Below are 22,611 nucleotides of genomic sequence, written 5' to 3'. Positions count from 1 at the left end.
GGTAATGGAATGTTGGTGCAGCATGAAGGTTCACACCCCAGTTTTGTCTGGGCCCTCTTCAGAGCCTGTTTTCCCTGTATCTGTGTAGGTTATTTTGAGGTTCTATATTTGTTTCTCCCAAGCACTGGAAAGTTTAAACAGCCCATAGGTTGGGCATGTTTGTGTCAGCCTTGTAATAGATCTGTCCAGGATGTATTCCGTCTGCCACCACCCTGCAAATGATAATCAAGTGATGGATGATAAATTCAAAGCAATTTTGCATTGGCTTCAGCAATGCTGGTGGCTTGGTACACATTTTAATATCAAGACAGTGATGGTTAGCTTAGATTGCATAATTATTTAGAGTTGATACATGAAGAATAATTTATAGTCAGATGTATCAGTGATGAACAGTTCTCAGCATAAATTTCATGACTGAAAATGTCTCATTTTATATCTGTTTTGAAAACATGACAAACGCTCAGAGATGAACAGAGACCAGCCATCAGGAGGTAGAGAAAAGGAGATAGCTTTACTATAAAGAAGGCGTCGCTAGCAGAAGTTGCAACATCTCATCATACACGCATACATGGTGAATATATTTATGCCATATTCTGTTGAGTATGTACCTTACAAAAGCTGTTATTTTGCGTGTCGAAGCAAGACTTTGACGAGCTGCTGTGTTACACATGGTGAAAACAAGAAGATGCTAATATGAGAATTTATAAAAAAGAAAAATCCAAACAGCATGTGATCAATCATTAAACAGAAATCCTGTTGCAAATCTTGTATGTGCACCAGTAAAATCTAGACTTGCAGCATTTTGAAATGAAGAAAAACACAAAGCTGTCAAACTGCACATTGACATTTTCTTTTCCCCCTTAGGAAGGTGAGCTGAGGCGATGCGGACAGTAAAAAGAGACGCTCTGCTCATGGTGCACAAACAAACAGACAAAAAAAAGCACTCTATCAGCAAAAATGCATAATTCACTTTTCTTCTTTTCTTTGTTTGTTAGGGGGAGGCATGTGGGAAGAGGGGGTCAGGATTCCAGGCAAGATCCTGAAGAAAACGTAACAACTAGTCAAGTGAGAAAGATCAACCATATGTTCCAAACCAATTTTGCGCTCTCTGTGCTTTTTCTTCCTGTTTTCTTCTTTTTCATACACCGGGCTCCTGTTTCTTTCAACACGTCTGTGCTCGGTGCCCAAACTAACAACCGCCAGTGGTCACACTAAAGTTAGAGTGAACAATACTGTAAAATAATGGCATCAAAAAAAAACCAAACTGATTGAATCTCTCAGCATACTGCTTTGAGTTTCTGCAGAAAATTGGAAGAGGGGATTAATGGCAGGTCATGCTTTAGGAAAATCTGACACTCTTTGTTTTGAAGGGGTGAGAAATACCGGGCCAGAATTGTTTTCAAAATGGCCGCCTGTCACTGAGACATGTGCTGTGTTCCATTTTAGGGGTCTCCTTCTTCAAAGTCTGCAGATTGAGAATGTCATAATGGATCCACAAGGTTAGTCCTAATTCAAAGGCTCCTCCCAAACCTGGTCAATGGATTGTGGGCCACATGTTTAATCCTTGTCAGCTTGTAATTATATCAGATAAAGTTGATGTAAAGCCAATGTGGGTGTACATAATGAGTGCTCCCTGTATCTGTGTGGGTTTCACATGGCATTACAGAGAAATTATGACAGATTTGTCTTTTTTACTTTTCCCCCAACATCACATAATGTAACCAGTTAGGGTTCATGAAAACATTGTTGATTGTCCCATAACCAAAAACTGCACTCAGCTACCAAGAGTGTGAATGATCATAGTTGTCAGTGCAGTGAAAAGGCAGATAAGGTTCAGGGTAAAGGAAGCCACAGAATATAAATTGTTGAGTTCCTCCAATGAAGAAGCTACAGTGTTTCTTTTGAGGGTAACTTCCTGATGGAAATGTGGAATTTATAATTTGATGATGAGGGCCTGAATGCAGCATTCAGGGTCAAAATGGCCCATGCTGGACCTGATGGATGTGGGCAGCAGAAATGCAGCACAGTTGGGTAAACATGACATTGGGTGTCTGCAAGGCTGGCCATAGGTATGGATATAGGTGTGTATGGTCTGCATGCAGATGATTTAACTGGCACCATGTAGACCCTCAGCAACACACAGACACAGATAGAATAATACGGACTTTAGTTTGTGTGAGGATCAGACTTTAAGGTGACCCCTGAAATGGGAGTAGCTATGCAACAATAGGCATGTTGGCTGAAAGGCATTATGGGAAGAAGAAGTATATGCAGATGACAAACAGTTTACAGGAGAACCTCAGCAAATGCATGTTTTTTAGGCCTACTAGCAGCTTGTGTGCGACGATGCTACAAACGGTATATTGCAGGAGCACTTACATCTTATTTACATCATAAAGAATCTAACGTAATCCTCTTTCACAATATAGAATCCAAACCATCATCAAACAAGTGACTGATCAACTTGCCACAGTCAGTACCATATTTCACAATGTCAAAGCAAAGGGCAACACAGAGTGAGGGATGATTCTTGTTACTTTTTCAGAGTGCAAATGTTAGTCAAAGCTACATTACAAAGGTGCATGACAGACTAAAGATGCACCTGCCGCATTTGCTCGGTGGATACAGATTTGTGACTTTTTGTATCCTTCTTGGATAAAGCATTTTTCTGGGGAAATCGACTTTTAAATATTTACAGAGATAAGAGAGTTTTTTTTTCAGGATGTACATGTACAGAATATATGTCAAATAAATAATAAGCAACAATATTAATTTTCTGCGTGGTGGAAAAGTTATGTTACACAAATCTGATTAACAACACAGAGGAACGGTAATACAACATGAGTACAAGAAGAGCAGCACAATGGACAGATAAATGTTACCCTTTTCATGTGTGATGAATGTATGAAGTTTTTTTTGTTTTGTTGTGTACAACAGAAAAGACAGCTGTTATAAAAATATCTTGAACATACTGTTGGGTTAAATGCCTCTCATGGTGAACAATAACAGATTCTGGAGACATCTTTATTTTGGCTATATCTGGTGTGAAACAACAAAATATGTTGGTCAAAAATGTGTATTTAACAATTATTAAATCAATGTCTATTAATGAAATTAATGAATATATTAATACTATCCACATAATGTAATAAATAGAAATATAAAATAAATATTTGAAATACAATGTTAAGTCCAGTCACTAACTGCAGTGAAGATCTATTTGATTTAGGGTTTAATAGTGCTGTCGAGTAGCAGGTAACTACAGTATGAGTGCCAAAGGGAGGTGGTGAAACCAGTGAGCACTCAGTGAACATTTAGTATAAAACAAGAAATCCAAATAAACCGTCAGTCCGTCCGTCTGCTAACAGACTGACTACATGACAAATATGGTTACAGGAAGTAGTGAAGTGAAAATACTGAGTGTGTGTTCTTCTAAAAACTAGTTCTGTTACTCAGTTTTCTTTTTTCTTTCATCCTCTGCAAAAACTTAAAGAAAGCCGACGCATTTCATCTCAAAGGTGACGTGGTGTGAATTAAATGTATATATTTTCATGCTGTAAATCGTGTCATTTAATTCAAGTATTCTACGCGGCCATAACACAGTCTTTTTTTTCATCAGTAATGATCAAGAAATTGATTGAGTTTATAAAAATTAGAGGGAAGGAAAGAGGTGTAGATCACTCCATCAAGGCGCATTCAGACTAAACATAAAGTGTGATACAAAAGAAGTCATCACAAAAACAAAATGGACTGAGCTAAGAAGTGTGTGAGTGAAAATCTTTCCACTTCAGCAATCAATGGCTGTTCTGAGGTTTTGTTTCTTTTATAAGAAACAAAATAGAGGCCTGGTGGACGGTGGCATCACAACACACGGTTTCTGCATATGTTACTGGCTGTATGTACATCTACACACTGGCTGTTTAAGGCGAATAAACACAAATTGCAAAATCAATCCAATGGTGAAATTTGTGCGAACAACACAAGGCAAGAACATTTAGTCTGAACACACCTTAAGGATTCTAGCCTCTCATGCTGCATTCATGTCCCACAGGAGAGAACGTAGATGATAGCTCCTGACTTAAACAACTCAGCTTACAGGAGCTAAAAAATAATTGGAAACTTTGGGGTTTCAAAATTCTGGTGTCACAACTGACAAAATATCCTGGAGGTCAGCTGTAGAGGAATATATATATGTATACATTTTTAAAAAATCCATTCCCTGTCATGATCATCATGTGGTCACTATGTTGGATTGACGTTGTAATGTTTGGTTTGGTATAAAACATCACTCACTTTTTCATGTGGGAAAGAAAAACAGAATCATGGACGCTTTACAGCTCCAAAGTACCACAGAGCTGTTCCCATTTGACATGAATGCAGCATTAGCCTGCATGCTAACAAGGGAATTCACCGGGTCGTGAACTACTGGTGTTTCTCGAGCAAAACTAACTTTTCTCTCTGTTGCCTTCCCATTTCACTTGCACTAAGTTACTACCATGCTATGGTAAATAATATTTATCATCTTTTAAAAAATGAGATTCATTAACAACATACTGTAGCAGAGCTTACTGCTTGTGGCAGAAGTAGCTTTTCTTGTGGCGGCCATTTTGAACATCTGCACTACAACATTGGATTAGAGGTTAGAAAAACATGTCTACCACATCATACAAGGCAGGTGAATAAAAGCGTGTGATTAAGCCTGCAAGTGGTTAAAAAAAGAAAGAAAAAAAAGTGTACTTTTACTAACCAGATTCAACCCAAAATGGTATGGAGGAGGTGATAGTGCATAGTTTTGCAGGGCACTAAAATGTGTGCCATGACTGTATACAGCACTCATTTAGATTCAATGACTCGTCTACCAGCTGTGGAAAAACTAAAATCTTTCATTGCGTAAATATCAATATGATAAACATATCTGCCGGCATCCTGTTGAGTTTTATGGTTAGAAGCTGATATGTTACAGGATGGGGCCAGTGTGTTTGTGTGTCCGTGTGTGTGTGTGTGTGTGTGTGTGTGTGTGTGTGTGTTTGTGTTTGTGAGTGTGTGGGTGTAGGGGACCTGCTGTGTGTACTGTATTGTGATGCTACACAGAGGTATGAGGGACGTATCAGGAAGGAGAGCACGGACACTGAAAATGTTCGGAGCCAAAACGAACCAAAGAAAAATCTCTAAAGAACGCTTGTTAATGCCTCCAAGTGCTGAAAGCCGCCCCGAAGGCACACTTCAAGTCTGTGTGGGTAAAGGGCAGGCAGAGTGCAGAGGAAAACGAGCACTGTCCACTTTGTCCAAACGTCACCTCCAAGGGGCCAATTTCTTAGAGCTGGAACATAAAATAAAGGCTTGTGGTTTAATTCCACTCCCATGTTCCCGTTACTTCATCTGTAGAGGAAAGCCTACACAGTCTCCAGACAGGCCCTGCTGTGTTTGTTCTGTTTTTAACGTGTTTCATATATTAATATATTCATGTGTGTGTGTGTGTGTGTGTGTGTTTGTGTCTGGTGTATGGTGTCGTGTTTGTTATAACACCCTCGAATCAGAAGGTGCCACTGAGTCCCCCGTGTAATACAATGCCGTTACGCCAGTGAGTAGATGGCATTGACGGGCGAGGTGGCCTCAGAGCTCTCGTTTCCCTCCGTCTCGTCCTTGTCCTTCTTCACTGTGTACTGTCCGATGAAAGAGCCGTCCTCGTTGAATTGGCCGTCGCCGCCTTCGCCATAGTCCACCAGACTGTCGTCACTCTCCTTCACGTTGCCGTCCAGCGAGGTCTGGCTGCCCTGCAGAGGCTTGTTGTCCTCGTCGCTGCTAGCAGAGGTAAATGACAGGAAGTGTTAGCGGTTCAAAATGGGAGCAGGATGTTGTTACATAGTGACAGCGGGAGTTTGGGACCTGGTCGTCCACATCAGCACAGGTTAAAAAGGGAAAGTGTAAGGTTACGCGTATTGCAGGTAAAGAAATGATAGAAATTCCTTATTTTCAGTTTTTCCATTGACAACTCTTGGTGAGGTGACTGTCACTCAGGCCTTATCAGACTAGAAGTTTTACTTTTATGATTCATTTCTTTTCCATGTTTTCCTTAAAGGATAGGTTTGAATATTTTCTGTTCTATATTAATACCGTACTCACATGTCATTCGGGAGATCACTGCATTCATTCCTCCTAACACTGGACTTCGTAGAGTGACTATAATGTAAGTGACAAGGGTAGGTTGTGATAACTTGGGGTACATTTGTTTTCCTCAAATAAAAAGTTTAAAAATATTCCAATAAATGGCCTCCTTCTCTCATCTTAGTAGTATGCCTGACAATGGCTGATACCTGAGGACAACTAAATGTCATTTTGGGTTATTACAACTAGAGAGAAACATCTTCCTATCCCAACTATCATATCTGTCATAGCTTTGTGATAAAACTTTGACTTCTGTTCATATGAGTGAAATCGTTAACATTCGATCCAAAACATTATCTAAAAGATTGTTCTGATGATTAGGCACTGATGCAGACACCTTTAGGAAAGTATATGGTGAGAAACAATTCTGCTGGATCCTCATATTAGCTTCAGCTGAACTTCAGAAGTAAGTTTTGCATGGATCAAGAAGGGATTTCTTCCCACACCAAGCTTAAATGGAATGACATTATGACCAGTACAGACAGAGGACACATGGCATGTGAGTATTGTATGAAATGGACTTGAGAAATTCCAAATCTATCCTTTAAAAACTAGCTGCATATGTATTTTATACCAGATATGCTTGCTGTTTACAGTTTAAGGTTAATTCTGCAGAACACTACACAGTTTCGCCTCTGTGTTTAAAAAGCAACCCCGTCTCCTGAAAAAGACGATGACTGATTTGCACTGATGTGTTTTGTAGGAAATGTAATTCTGCCTGGAGAATGTTCTAGATCAGCATAACATAGAACACTGTTCACTGCCAATACAACATGATTATACTGAATCAATCTGCAAACTGATCATAGTCCTGCACTCTACAGAATTATTTGTGACCATCTCATCCCTCACGTCTGTTCACCATACGAACATCATACTGAAAAAATACTGCCAATGAAAATATAATAGGCAGCAATTACATTTCCTTCAAAACATATTAGCAAATAAGTATAGATACAATATTTTGTAGCAGATGGGTGATTCAAAAAAGCATACTAAATACTGTCCTCAAAAATTCAAATAAGACACTGGCATACACATGCTAAATGGTGACCATATTCTGACATGAGATCATTTGTGGAGCTGTGCTTGATCTCATTTCAGAGCATGGCTGCATGTCTCCTAACTCTGACTTTAAAGGGGACGAGAACTTCATGCACAGGGAGAAAGAGCTAAAGGCTTAGCATTAGCTTTCTTGTCTAAGATCAAGCCAGTAGCATAACAGCAAGAAATGCATTTGAAGGATGCAAAAGTTGTAAAAATATTTTTTCTGCAGGATTTTTCTTCTCTGCTCATGTCTGTGCATTGCATTTCAATAAACATCATGTATTGAGACTCTCTGAAGAGAGGACAGAATCTACACCATAGCTTCTCTGAGTTATCATGCTACATGCTGAAAGACTTTGAGAACCACACATCACGTGAGACATTTTAGAAACCATACAACCCAGAGCATACAACCGGACCCGGGGCAGACGCAGCACAATAAAAGTCTGACACGATTCAAATCCAGCAAAGTCCAAACCAAAATCCAGAATTTAACCAATCCACAAAAAACCTGTAGTATACACCTGAGTATAGAGACAGTGAGAAAAGAGAGACAGTAAAACAATGGCTGACATGTAACAAGGTAAAGAGATGAAAAGATGATACGATAAGGAGATGAGTGTATACGAGGGTTGTGGTGGATGAATGTAATATTTTTGTAATTCGTATATCTGAGAGAGAATCATCAGAGATGTCTAAGACCACAGAGTGCAGTGTGGAAGTGTGAGGACAGTGACACTTTTTCTGCCGTGTTGGCTCCAGCACACCGGGTTTGAAATGAAACCATGACCATGATGAGGTTTAGAAAATGACTCAGCTTTTTATATAACCTTTAATGCGCAGCCCCCCAATTTTAGGGGGCAGAAGGTAATTGGACAACTAATGTCTTCCCCGCTGATGCTCTGCAAGCCTGTTCCTGTCAGGTCTTCAGCAGAAACACAGTTTAACTGAGATCTTAGTTTTTTTAGCCTTTCTTGGTTTTGTGATATTCATCTCTGACATTATTTCCCTGATCCCCAAATCAATGGAGGCAAATGTTTTGTGGTTGTAGTCAATTAGTTTGTGGTGCACATGAAAGCTTTCATGGTGTGAAAATGTGTTTTTCATTGTTATGGTTTGGATAAAGCATCATCCTCTTTTAACCATGGCTATCATCTTTTCAATGGCATCATCCTCTTTTAACCATAGCTATAATCTTTTCAATGGCTTTAACAAAGTAGATCTTGTTGTTGTGTAATTCCGTAAATGTTTTTGTTAGGGTTCCAAATATTTTTTTGTAACCCTGACAAACAATGCTGTCCTGCTGACAGGTTTACAAAATCATAAAATGTTTATGTGGATCAGAGGTAAAAAAGCTCATAAAGTTCAAAGTCAGCACGTCAGAGTTATTGTTTCATTTCTAATTTAATATGCTGCTGTCCAGAGCCCACACAGCAAGAATGTGTCACTGACCAAATGCTTATTAGACTCCAGTGTGTATTTAGTTGTAAAGAAAAGTGTTGTTATCAAACGTGCCCAGAAGGCCTGTAAACTGTCGATTCGGGCGCAGACGTCCTCAATAACTCATCAATACATCAGATGCAGTGTGCAGTAAGGTGAGCACTCCAGCAGGAAGATAAAAGTGGCTTGATGTCCTTTGAGTATGCCAGGAGTAAATCAGAAGGACATTTCTCGACGCACCAGTACTGAAACGTTTTAAGATAACATCTCCAACAGCTAATTAAATAAATCTGGCCAAGAGGCACAGCTTCTTTCAATCCACCTGACCGTTCGCAGTCGCCGAGCTTGCTTTCTTTTGTTGACCGTACTGCACCACGGACTTCAGTGAGCCGGGGGGCTTTGAGAGAGCCTTTTATTTCAGTGACTTCAAACTGTCTTCAGAATGAAAGAGGGCAGTCTGGAATGATTCAATTATCTGATTAGGTGATTTTTTAAGTAGAAGAGCAAAGGTGGGTGAAGTAAGTTCAAAATGGGAGTGAATTTCAGATAACCTTCCTTGCATAACAAAATGTAAATTCGCCTATCTGCAACATTCACAACATCTCATGAAGACAGATTTTAATGTGACTATAGAGTCAGGAAGTCAACTTCAGTTTAATGCGAGAGATTCCTATTGGGGACTTTGTTTCTACGATTCTTAATGCTTTAATTTGATGGATAAAATGTATTAGGATGCAAATAGATCAGAATGGCTCTAATGAACATTAATTGATTAAAATGCACTGCAAATGAGCAATAAAAGGATGAGATTTTCTTAGAGCAGGATTAAGAGGACTCAGGTGGTGATGCAGGAGACTCTTCTTCTTTCATACCTTTGAAGAGATCTTTGGACCAATGAGGAAAATAAATGCCCAAAAAAGACAAAACACAAACATAAAGTGGGGTGGGTAGAACAGAAAGACAGTGATGAGACAGACAGATAACCACACATGCTATAAACAGAGACTAAGAAAGGAAGTCTAACATTGTCTGTGCATGTAAATACATTTAAATCATCAGAATCCTAATGACACAAAGTAGAGGTTTTAGCTTTGAATTAAACAAATGATCATTTTGTTATTGTCCATATGAGAGAGGGCAGCATAGCACATGTTGGAGCCATCAAATACCAGCTTGTTACCACTTGGGTCTTGTTTTTGTAGTTTTTGCCATCATTTCTTTTAGTAATAAAAACACAGAATTGACCAATTGCTGCTATACTGGAGCATGGGGACCTCCTGTTTGACAGGGTAAAAAACACAGACAAGAGACACGAGCAGTCTGATTGCAACAACCTAGTATGCTAATGACCACGCACTGGATGATTTAATACCTCACACTTTATATCGTCCAATATCAGCAGTCTTGTCTGGCAACAAGGTTGGCTTGTGAACAAGCCAGCAGTCGATCCAGGTGATCTAAACCACTAGGGGTAAAGTAGGGTAATTGTACTGTTCCCCTTTGTTGCCTGTGTTTCTTTCTCCTCTAAAATATTTTCAGCTGCTGCATCCCAGATCTGAGCAATTCATTTGCTTTTTTACAGTACTGATGGGCAACTACAAAAATAAAGATCCAGGTTGTAATAAATTGGATTTATGTTTTTAACCTCTAATAATAATATAAAATCGCATGTGTCTTTCATGCGAGATGGCAAAACCTGTTTTTCTAAGAGCTGAAGTTAAGTTCTTGTCCTGCGCACTAAGACTGAAGATCCTCTGACAGAGGACAGAATTCAAAACAAGGTGGAGAAAACAGGAGATGGAAAGTATTTTGTTCTTTTTAAGATTCAAGGCCATAACTTTTTGTGTTTCTATCTTAGTGTTTATTCATTCTTTTGTCCTCCAAATCTTCTCCAGTTGTTTGTTGCCTAAATCAGTTCCTTAAGGGTGTCAAATTGTGCCAAACATAGATCGCCCTGTCCCTCCTGCCCTGACTACGACCCAAATTGATTTCCCTCGCCATCCCTCGCCCCATGCACCTGGTGGCGGATGCTTTTTAAATGTCAGCCAGTGGAGGAAAAACAATGCAATTAACCTCTAGAAGGGTGAAAAACATGTTGGTGCCTTAGCTGGAAGAAAAAAAAGGTGCAAGACCTCCATACTGTTCATTCTTGTTTTTTGGGATCACTACATCTCCTGCTGGAACAGCTGATCCGTGAACAGCCTGATGGGGTTATAGGGACGAATGCTTCTTTGTTCTTTTATTTACAGGGTGAATTTTGAGACAAGGTCTCTGGTAGGCAACTCGACACAATATTACATTATGACTGCTAATGTGCTCTTTCCATGCGGCTCTATAAGAGCCTGGGTCTGAGCCGAGGCTGTGATTAACCACAGACATTTTTTTTTTTAAAGATTATTTTTTTGGCCTTTATTGATAGTACAGCAAGCAGGGGGCAGAGAGAGGGGGAGTGACACACAGGAAATGGGCGTCCGATTCAAACCAGGGCCAGCTGCAGCGAGGACTGTAGCCTCTTACACACGGGGCGGCCGCTTAACCCACTATGCTACCGACCGCCCCGACCACACACATTTTATATTTAGGTCTGAGCCTGAACACAGCCCTGAACAGTCTCTGCTGTGTTGCGGGAGATAAAGCATCTTATCTAATTTCTTCACTCCTTGACCTCCTGTGAATCACCATGTAATTACGCTATTTTCTTTGTCGTGAATATGAAATTTAAAAACAGGACATTTATTACCATTAAGATGGAGGATATTCTGGGATTCATCTGTTGCCACAGCATATTTAAATTGCTCAAAGCCTTTTTGAAGGTTTTCATATTTCATTAGGCTTTATATTGTTATATTCTATATCATTCATGATCGATGGATAAACTGTTGATTACACAGAGGACATCAGCAACCAGTGTGATTTAGAGGTGTTGCTAAGTGTACATATACTATGTGTTTTTGTACTAGCTCTGGTCTTTATGCTAAGCCAGGCTAAATTATGGGTCCAGAATGCTTTGGAGCCAGGCAGCCCTGGCCTTGTTTTTCAAATTAACAGATTAGTTTGATGAAATAGTTTCATGTTGAATTTGACACCCCTGAAGAAACCATAGCCATCCTGTAAATCTCTCTGCTAATCATATTTGTTCATGATGTCTCCTTGTTCTATCACTTTGTTCAAATGCAGCTTTAAAAAGTAACGCAGGCCAGCTAGGCTGTTAATGCTGATATCATGAATGAAAACTATGCACTCTTTGCAGACTGACCAAAGAGCCAGCAAAGCATAATCAGCACTGTCCTGTTTGGCCTCCCCAAATAAGCTACACCATAACCCCCCCATTCTCCCCGGCTCAGGGGAAACATCTGCTCCCCCCGACATGCACAGGCCAAGAGAGATGCCGTGCCGAATCCAAAGTACCTGTTCTCGTTTTCGTTCCTGTCAGGGACAGATGACCCATTTCAGCATGGGGAAAAGAGAGTGGCAAGATGTGAGGAAACAGGGGAGACAGCAAGAGAGAGGAAGTGTAGAGAAAGGAAGAGGAAGGAAGGAGGACAAACTTGCATGCACACAAACACAAACACACACACAGAGCTGAGTGGACTTGAGGTTTAGCACCAGGGATGGAGTCTGGGTCAGAATCAGAGTGAAGCAATGAGCCTGACTGTCAAGGAGGGGTTTGGTATTGATGTTAGACTCATTACTGATTAAAAAACAGAACAGGATCTCACACACTGGATGATTATTCACACAGTATTAAGCACAACAGCACAGCACGCAGGTGCTAATAAATGCTAATTACACCTGTAGAGCCATCTATTGATGCATGAATGTTATATTCCCATTCTAGAGGACAGTCTACGGTTACAAGTTAAAGTTTTAGTGCCACTCTCACACAGCTGAGTTAGAATGTGTGCTTAGATATAAAGCTGATTAAATTAAATTGAAATGTTTTTAGTCAGAGTGGACAGAAAACGACAGACTCATTCTTCATTAAGAAGAATGAAGCCACAGAGATCAGTGGGACCTGAAAGGAGCAAAGAACACATCACTTACCAACACACACTGCACAGACACATTCTACAGTGTATACAGTACATCCTCACATAGCCTACTCTGCATGCTGTAAATGTTATTCTCAGTTGACTGCACTGCCTATACTTCACACGGGGTGAGGTTTAAGAAGTGGTGTCCAGATTTAGAAAAATGCTGTTGGAATGGCAGTTTGAACATTGGACAGCAGGGTGGCATTGTGCCTCAGCTGCTTGAGCTAGAAAACTGTCATCACTGTCCACACTAACACAGACAGATATGAAGGTGTCCCACACAGTCTGCACCTCGGTTTTCACGTAAATTGTTCTTTCCTCTCTCTTCAGATGTTGCATAAGGTTCACTTGACTATTTTGACTATCATTGACTCTTTGTTAAATGTCCACACAGAAAGCAAAAAAAAATTGCACAATGAGATTACATAAAAAGTCGATCAAATAGTCAAAAAGTCAAATAGACATATCAATTTTTGTTGTTCATGTCTACCAGACAATACTTTTGTTGCGTGTATTAGACTTTGAGTGAAGAATTTGCATGTATCATGAGGCCTTGTGTTTTGCGGAGAGGACTGGGAAGAATCGACAAGGCTGCTGCTCGCTGACAGACAGAGTGACGGGGAGCTTCTGTAGGACGCCAGAGACTCTACACTGATCCACAGCTGATTACAGGCAGGAGACTGCCTCAATTTATTTTTTATTAACTTTTAAAAAGTGGATTTAACCTCACTCTTGCTTCTCAGGCTGTCTGCAGCAGTAAGCCATATGCACTGTCTGTAGGTGCCCAGAGCCGGACAAAAAAGGAGACTGCTAAAGAAAAATAAGTGAGGGACTGTTTGGTTCCCTGATAAGTGCTGAAAATATTTGTCTTGATGAACCAAGTTAGCATCTAGCCCTAAACGATTCAAACTCCATTCAGAAAAGCAATATTTTACAAATATTTCAAACAGCATGAATTCAGACTTTTTACAAATCAGTATTATGATGTAATTATTTGAGCATTCTTTTGATCATACATTTGATCTTTTGGTCAAATCACAGAAAAATGTGCTTGTTCTGGGCTGATAACACTGGAGTAAGACAGATTAAGGGCCAATATTAGTTCAAATACAAATGATCTCACTACTAAACTCGAGTGAGTAATGCGGGGTGAAAATTGGCTTTGCTTTCTGTGAGAACACGCCAAGAGACTGAACATAAATTCCTGGGCAGCCACATCAAGACCTTTATATTTATTCATTACTGAGCATTAACTGAATGATGGGCTATTTGGTTGGTTGAGTCTTTTAAAAAAGCTTCGTCTGGGGTAGACAACAGAAGCTTGGAGAGAAACAGATGTGTTTCCAGATGAAACTGTGTTACCACCATGACTCATTACCAATTGTAAGCACACCTGTAGGGCAAATCGATCAAGGCTGGCACCTCTGCAACTAAATCTCCTGCATAATTGAAGCATTGTCTCATCTGATCTGAATTTCAAGGATGAAAACGTTCCTCAGCCCTCGCATGACTTGCTGGTGACAATGCTACATCTGGCACCAATAACAGAGGTTTCCTAAAGAGACAAGTCTGTGCACAATGACACTGCTACAGTTCAAAAGGTATTACAACATCTAGAGGGAGCTGGAAATGATCTGATCTTTCCTATAGTGTAACAGAAATAGTAGGTTGTTGTTGAATATGATGTCTTAAAGTTTTTTGTGTTCAGTATCAGTCAATCTTTGCTTGAATGTTAAAGATAAGCCACCTATGTCTGCTTGAATATATTAAACCCCATACACTCAAATCGTGTGAACTGACTAAATCTGGCAAAACCTTTCACCTGCTTAATATGTCCTGTACTATAGTACCCAAAACTTAAGTCCTCATACTAAATCAGACATGTCCACTCTAACGCAGGTCTGTTATATATACTTACTGGTAATCAAAGGATCCGTCCTGGTCTTTCTGATCTACTGGGTCCAAGGGAAGATCTTTTTTGTCACGGACTGAGGAGACAATAGAACATAATTATATTTCAGAATTTTGCTGAGAGCTCTATGTTATAGACAGACCTGATACACAAAACCATCCACATGGTGAGGGATTCCTGGAGTTAGTTTTCACATAAAAAACATATACATACATACTTTACTTTTATCACTTATTAAACTTTTAACTTACACTGTGTCCCAATTCCATACTTATCTACTAACCCCTATATTTCTCTATATATATATATATATATCTATATATATCTAATAGATATTTATATATTCCCATTCTGCAAGATGATTGAAGAATGGGAAAACTTTCTAAATGTGTTTCTATTCATTTAATATATGTATTCATCCATGTATACTGTAGTACGTACTGTATGCATTTGGAACACAATGCCCTTTTTAAGACAAACTGTTTTAGTAGCAGTTGTATAACACTGGGTTGGGTTTGTAAGATGTGTCAGTGAACTCTTCTCATTAAGCCTTCTTTGACTTAGTTCATCAGCCGCTGTTAGTTCTTAAATTTCACAGCTTCACACTTGGGCACCCACCTAGATATTTTGTGAAACCAGTCACGCAACCACCACCTAGACATTATAGAAACTGCAAAACATTAACACCACTCAGTTTCAAACTACAGTATTAAATGATCTCATACTGAAGCTTCACTGTTACACGAAGACTGTTTTCATTTTTGTCAGAACAAGAAAAATACAACTCAAAACATTTTGAAGCTGTCAGTACTATTTTTCGTTTGTTTTTTATACTGATTGTTTAAGAGAAATAAATAGACTCTTGTATTCTCTTGTGCTATTAGATCAAATATTAAATAAAATCCACAAATCATACTCTGGAATAGTAACCAGCAGCCAGTTACTGTTTTTCTTCAGTGCTGTGATGACCTGTAGTTTTTATTTTGCTTGTTTTCAGCTGAAACAGACACTGACATTTTTAATATTGGTTTTCCTTCTGAGCAGCCATGCAGGTTTCTGCACTTCCACAGTTTAAAAAAAACATGTACTGACATTTAAATAGAGATGCACATTATACACATGATGCACATAAACATTTTAACAGCTGCTGTCAGTAACCCACAACAGAACAGCTTTTTAGCACAGCTTACATATTGAAATATATTTATATCACAATAAATAACTAAAACCTAGATATCAAAGCAAATATAACAGGTCATATTTACCATGAACAACATCTGAACATCTGGATCTCAACTTAGTACAAACAGAAGAAACTATTGAGTTTGGTAAGAAACATACAATCAGAAAACTTCTTCTGCAAAATTATGTTGCCGTGTTAACTTTGGGATTGTGCATGTTTTTGTCACTTCAGTGAACGTGTGACTATGCTAGAACTGCTCCTCTAGTGGGTGTCAAAGCCTTAGACCTTACCTGGGTATTTGCCCCCGCGACTCCTCTTGATGAAGCAGACGATGAGGAGGATCAGTATGATGAGGGCGATGGCACACATCAGGCCAATGAACCAGCCTTGAGTGGCTATGTCTACCTCGTCTATGTAGGCTGCAGACACAGAACACACACACACAGGGTGGGACAGGAAAAATGAGAGAAGAGTGAGTGTATTTATGAACCGCGGTGAGTCGCAGCTATCTGTTGTCATCTCAGAACGCTGAGCAAAAGTCAACAACTCAGAACCAACATCTCATTATTTTGCCACAAGTTCATATCCAGGATGATGTTGTACAAAAGTTCTCATCCATTACAATAAGGTGTCTTGTCTTCTTTTCCATTACACAGGGTGTGAGTTTGAAAGTGAAAGTGTGTGAGACGAAGGTTTGTGGTGTGAAAAGTCACACCTGGGCATGGTTTCAGTACACCGTGAAAGAATGCAAGTTCTTTGAAAGATGCAAGGCATTCCAACTCTGAAATGTGAATGTGAATATTGAGATGCTAATCAAAACTAAAGGGGCCATTATAAGATATGAGGCAGAAAAGTGATGTTACTGTATGATAGAAATAGATAGTAAACCTCCCTTGTAAAAACGTAAAAGTTCACTGAGTACTGTAAACTTTGCTTTGGTCTAATGTGACAGCTTCTGTAAAATTGAGTTCAGCAGGTTAAGTTAGCTTTATACTTCCGTGTTTTCTCTTCTCTTAACTCTTTCAGGTACATCTTGTACAAGACCCTGCAGAATGAGAAGAAGTTATTCTGGAAGTTTTTCCTTGCCACTGTGGCCAAGCGCTTGCCCATGGTGGGAATTGTTGGGTGTCTGTAAACAGTATTATAAAGAGTGCAGTCTATACCTGCTCTGTCGTTAGATAACTTCTGTTAGAATTTGGTTCTAAATGAATAAAAGTGAAATGAATTGATTGTCCACCATAATCACCAGATTATATGTCTCAAGGTCATAAAGAACTTAAGTGGAACTACAGTATTTATAACTTATATATAACATACTTACAGTTATACTTGTGTTTGTGCAAAGAAGTACCTAGATGTACATTGTCTTGTCATGAGAATTTGCTTGACAGATCGTGTGAAGAGAACATGTGAGTTGTGTAGAGTCGCAGTCTGAAGAGTCATAAAGACAACCAAATGTGATATCAACTGAATATAGACAAACCATCATAACTCACCCAGCCTTGACTGAGTTACTGTAGATACTACTACTGACAGACTTGCACCCGGAGTATCCCACCTGGCTGGAACCCCAGTTCTACCTGGCCAGGTGGGGTCTCACCTGCTTTGGTCTTAAAGGTGACAGATTTGCTGCTGACGCTGTTGAGCTCATGGGAGTAAACCCTCAGATGGTACTTGGCGCCTGCGATCAGATCGGCCACTGTAATGGGGGGCTGTTGTTTCACTGGTACAACTTTCACCGTCTTGTCGCCTTGGAGACACAAGAAAGGGGCCAATCACACTCCAGGGGGTGTGGCCTTTATTCCACAGTATAACGGCTGTGCTTACTAGCAAAGGGCATCACAATGATTTACAGATAGACTGCTTTCTCTGAGTGAGAGCAGGGTCACTGAAGTGAATTGAGACTGATAACAATGCAGTGCCCACCGCCATCATAAAGATTAATTCACCTATTTACATTATAGAAGCAGGCACATGGTGTAGTTTAAAACTTATACTACACATTATATCTATCGTACGAGATGCAACTCACTTCAGCTGACACATTCTTGCTCATTTTCTCTTTTATGGCTTGGACACCACATTTTGTCTCAAAGGCATAATTGTCCAAAGACAACTGAACTATGAATAGAGAATGAAGGAGTAGAGGGGCACAAGGAGTTCCCTCAGGCAAAACGACCGTGGACATCAAAGTCTCACCCAACTAAAGTGATCCATGAACTGGTTGCACTTTTGCAAAATGTTTCAATCAGATAGAATTAGACCACTACAGAGCTGCCTTTGTTTTTGGGTTACATCAGGGTCTAAGGTAGCAAAGCATTGTTTGTCTCAATTATTTACAGGCCCACATTTATCTCCATGAGGTCAAAACAAAAAGACAGCGACAACAGCCTGCATCTTTCTGGTGGAAAGACGTGTCGGTCATGACGCAGCCGACCTATGAGCATGAATGGAAAGGGCAGCACAACTTGGTGACATCATGCACCATGCTATCAACCATTACACAAGGTTGATGTCATCCAACAGAACTCATTCCAAAGCCATGGTATTAATACCAGTCCTTAAACAGGACAAACAAAACATCTACTGCACACACAAGAGAAGACATGCCAAACAAAGTAATCAAAGTACTTTGATAGAGGCCACGGTCAATGTTTAGTGTTACAACTATGGTGATCTTTATGTTTTCAGGTTAATGTAAATAAATAAAAGATTCAATATCTTTTAAATACCTCACTGACCTCCTTGTCTTGTCACTTGTCTTTGCAGTGACCATTTTCACAACATTGTGTGAGCAGAAATGAAATTGGCATGGTTTCATTCTTCTGCATGTGGATCAAATTTTAAATTTTATCTCAACAGTTAATAATTTGTAAAATAATCTGGTTCCTCTGTGGTTTGATAGTTCAACTGAAGAAAAACATTTAGATACAAATTTTGATATAACCTTTTTTAATTAAATAATTAATTTGACAGTCCACCTCGAGTCCACTTCACTACTTCATGTTTCAAGAAACATTACCTCACTGTGTGAACAAGGAGACAAGGCCACGTAAAAACACTGAGAAGGGGTGGAATTACCTGTACTCTAACAGTCACCAGATAAATTTAGCATAATGTACATTACCATCAGTATATGTCCAGAATAATCATATACTCATCACTCTGCTGCTCTCAGTTTCTCTGTTAAAGCACAAATACTGTTTTCATTCATTAATTAAGTCCACTCACCTCTACTATTTTGATTGACTGTTAATTATTTCTAAAATAATTAGAAATGAACGCCTGTCTGCGAAATTCTGTTTCAAATAACAGCACGATGCAAATCATGCATTGTGAGCACAAATATATGAAGGTTATGTTTGATTATTAATGGATGAATATGACAGCACTACATAGTGTTCTTATGCATTCCTCATGTGAGAAGACTAATGGTACAACTTTGGTTACACTTGGCACCTCGTCCTCTAACTTTTACTGCATAAAGCATGTTATCTGATGACATGAACTCATTACATAAGAATTGTGTGATAAGTGGAAGTTGGAATATAGATATGTAGCAGCTTTTACATATACTCTAAACATTATAGCACTTGTGCTTTTGCAAGGTTTCCCATTTACTTTTCAATGTCACAGACAAGAAGACAGGGGGAGGATGAAGGGGCGATTATGGGAGATGGGGGAGTGTCTGGGGCTCCCTGCCACTCTTCCTTTGAGTCAAAGCTTTCAGATTTGACCTTGGAGAACAGGGACTGTGTTGGGAGGGGTAGAGACCATTAGATCAGTCTCATTATCCCCCGCCCCTCCCTTCTTCTCTTTCTATTCACATTCAGGCATCATTAAGAATTAAAGCCACTGCCCAAGTACATGAAAAATACATCCTCCCTTCTTTCCATCCTTGGCCAAAGATCACACACTGTTGAGTTGGTAGAAAGCAGTAAGAGATTGCTTATAAGCACCAGACTAGCCAATCTCAACCAGCACTGGACTCCAGAAAAGGAGGGATGATGTGTTTTATAAAAAGCAGGCTTCAAGAGTGCTAAACGACCAGTCAAAAGCAAAAGCAAATGATTATGGAAGCATGGATGGCCAAAAAAGTGACATTCAAACAGCAATGCAAAGAGAGCAAGCCAAACGGCCGTTTAACAGTGCTGGTTCACCAAGAGCCATTCAAAGCCAGGCAGCATGTTGAAAAGAAACCATCGTGATTGTGCACTGCACAGGAAGTTAGTGACATGATGATGATCAACATTTTCCAACATATAAAGAGAGACAGAAGAGTGCAAGAGACAGACAGACAGACAGACAGACAGACAGACAGACAGACAGACTGTAGTATGTTGCATTTTCTGCTTTTTTAACAAAGTTCAAATTAAGATGTCAGCTGTTAGGTCCAAATATCACATTCTTAAAAAAGAAAAGGAAAAGCTGCTGCTGCAGTTGAAGTTGCTGAGATATATTTTTATGTTTTATTTAAAAAGATCTTTTTCTTTTTTTTCTTTACTCGTGTCCTTGTGTTTCCTTTCCCTTCCTTCATGTCGTTTCCCTTTCATACCGTGGTCTCACTTTTTTTCAAACATTCTTTTTTTCATTACTTGCTTGTCTTGTCAGCAAATGGGTTGAAAAAACAAGGACACATTTCAGCAAAACCCTTAAGCAAGGAATTTTGGGGAACAAAAACCTGCCATTGAAGTGTAATTGAAGTCTGTATGAAGAAATAAAACATTAATTATTTAATGAGAAGGCCACTGACTTTTTCTAACTATTAGTATTTCCATTATCAGGAAGGAGCTGTAATTGTAATTAAAATTCAGCTGCTAACAGGACTGAACTTCATTCAGAGATGCAGGAAAACAAAAGATTGATTAGATAGGTTTCTGTTTAAAGAAAATTAACAGCACTCACATAACATTTTAAATATAGAGTGCTGTTACAGATCAAGGTGTCTTACATTAAGTTCTTTCTCTAATAGCCAGCATGCTAAGTTTTTGTGTCTTTCTCATTTTTTTAAAAACTAGCTAAATGTATGATTTTACATTAATCAGACATTTTTTGACATAATATTTGGCAAATTATGGCCTCATAAAGTTGATGACTAACATGTAGTAAATAATTGCCTATTTACACTAAACATAGCACACAGTTAATATGAGGGCCTGAATGTCAAAAGAGTGAGTGAGTTAAAGATGCTAAAGGGCTCCATGGATGATGGGAACTCTGTGGGTTCATGGCTACAACTAAAAAGCTACATTATCCATTGTCATTCCAGTCATTGTTCATATAAAAATACTGATAGTGTAGCTTTAAAATGAGAGCTTGTCAAGTCCTAAACTTTAGAGGTCAAGCCAAAATTGGAGTCAATTGGATTCTGATATAATCTCAGTATTTTGAGGCATCTGTTTTGCCCGCTCTCTGTCTGATCCTATTCTTTGTACTTAGTATCATCATTGTAATTAATACATCACCACTTTAATTAAGTTCAGATCTTGCTATAGCTCAAGCTGGGCTTGGTCTGGTCTCTTACTGTCCAGTGTGAACTCTAGCACAAACTCGCTGCTGCCGGCCGGGAAGTTGTGTCTCCAGCTGACGTTAGCGTAGTTACTGTTAGGCTCCACCGTCAGATTCCAGATCTCCCGCCCAGGGGCCACTACACAAGGGGGGGTCAGGGGGTAAAGGGTTAAAGGTCAGGGTCAAGGGGCAGAGAGGGCACAGTTACAACAACCACACACAGGGCTTAAATTAGACCTATGCATGGTGCTAGCACTAAAGGAGATGTCCTACAAAAATGATCAGGGTCCGCTCAAAACCATAAGTAAATTTAATATGTTCATGGACAGAAAATTCACCCACAAAAAAATATTCAGAGGATTTTTCAGTTCATGGAACACTTAGTAGCAATTCTTACTTCAGGTTCAGAGTGGACTCCAATGCTAATTGGACCTAAAAAAAATTAAGAAAACGATGAACTCTGCCAATATTACAATCCTTATCACTTGACAAAGGTGACCCTCATCACTCTAAAGTGTTGAAGGGTACTCAGAATTTTACAGTTTTTACATAAAAACCATTGAATAAAAAGAAAACTTTGGATTCTCACTTCCTGACCAGGAGGATAGTTGCTGGCTACATCCCAATATTCTGAAGTAATTCCCCACTTTTTGTACAGCAGGTACAGCACAGCTTATCGGAATGCAGCCTTGATGTTGTTTCCCGTTTTGTCAGGTGGGAGAAGGCAATTGTCTTTTGATATCCATGAAGTGCCATTCATGGTCAACTTAAACACTACAAAGATAGTTAAAACCACAATGGGACAATGGCATGTACCCAACACGTTCTTATCAATACGTTTGGTGGTGACGAGCACTGGAGGTGTGGTGGTAGTAGTCGCCTCAGTTGTAGTTGTGGTGGTAGTAGTAGTAGTAGTGGTAGTAGTAGAAGTCGTAGTTGTTGGAGTGGTAGAAGTTGTACTAATGGTTGTAGGAGCGATGGTGGTAGGAGGAAGAGGAGCGAGGGGAGGAGGAGTAGGACTGAAAGCTGAAGCCAGGGAGGCGTTGGTAAGCTCAACTACAAGGGAGGAGGTGGGAGAGAGCAAAGAGTTAACGACAAGGCAGCAGGAACATCAAACAGGTAGACTCTGACACACACAGCAGAAAGTCAATGAAGCTCTGAGCTGAAATACAATGAATTCAACCACAGGCAGCACTCTTCACCGTGCACATCCCTCGCCTCACTAAGTCAGCACCAGTCAAGAAATTATCATACTGTTCAATGGCGTGTTTCCTACATCATCTCTGTTGAGTTCCACACATGCTTCATCATCGTCCTGCAGA

General features: G+C 39.6%; 1 protein-coding gene across 1 annotated transcript in view; it reads right to left on the bottom strand.

The window, feature by feature from the left end:
- Positions 1–490: 490 nt before the first annotated feature.
- nfasca (neurofascin homolog (chicken) a) overlaps positions 491–22,611 on the bottom strand; it is a 76,906-nt gene continuing 54,785 nt past the window's right edge. Inside the window, exons 25-27 of the mRNA XM_027272978.1 lie at positions 16,072–16,200; positions 14,605–14,674; positions 491–5,802 (exon numbers count right to left, since the gene is read on the bottom strand). Of these exons, the coding sequence (XP_027128779.1) occupies positions 5,574–5,802; positions 14,605–14,674; positions 16,072–16,200 (428 nt within the window). The 3' untranslated portion in view covers positions 491–5,573. The remainder of the gene's footprint in view (positions 5,803–14,604; positions 14,675–16,071; positions 16,201–22,611) is intronic.

This window comes from Larimichthys crocea, chromosome XXI (assembly GCF_000972845.2).
Source record: "Larimichthys crocea isolate SSNF chromosome XXI, L_crocea_2.0, whole genome shotgun sequence".
NCBI lineage: Eukaryota > Metazoa > Chordata > Actinopteri > Sciaenidae > Larimichthys > Larimichthys crocea.
This window is presented reverse-complemented; position numbering and strand designations above follow the sequence as displayed.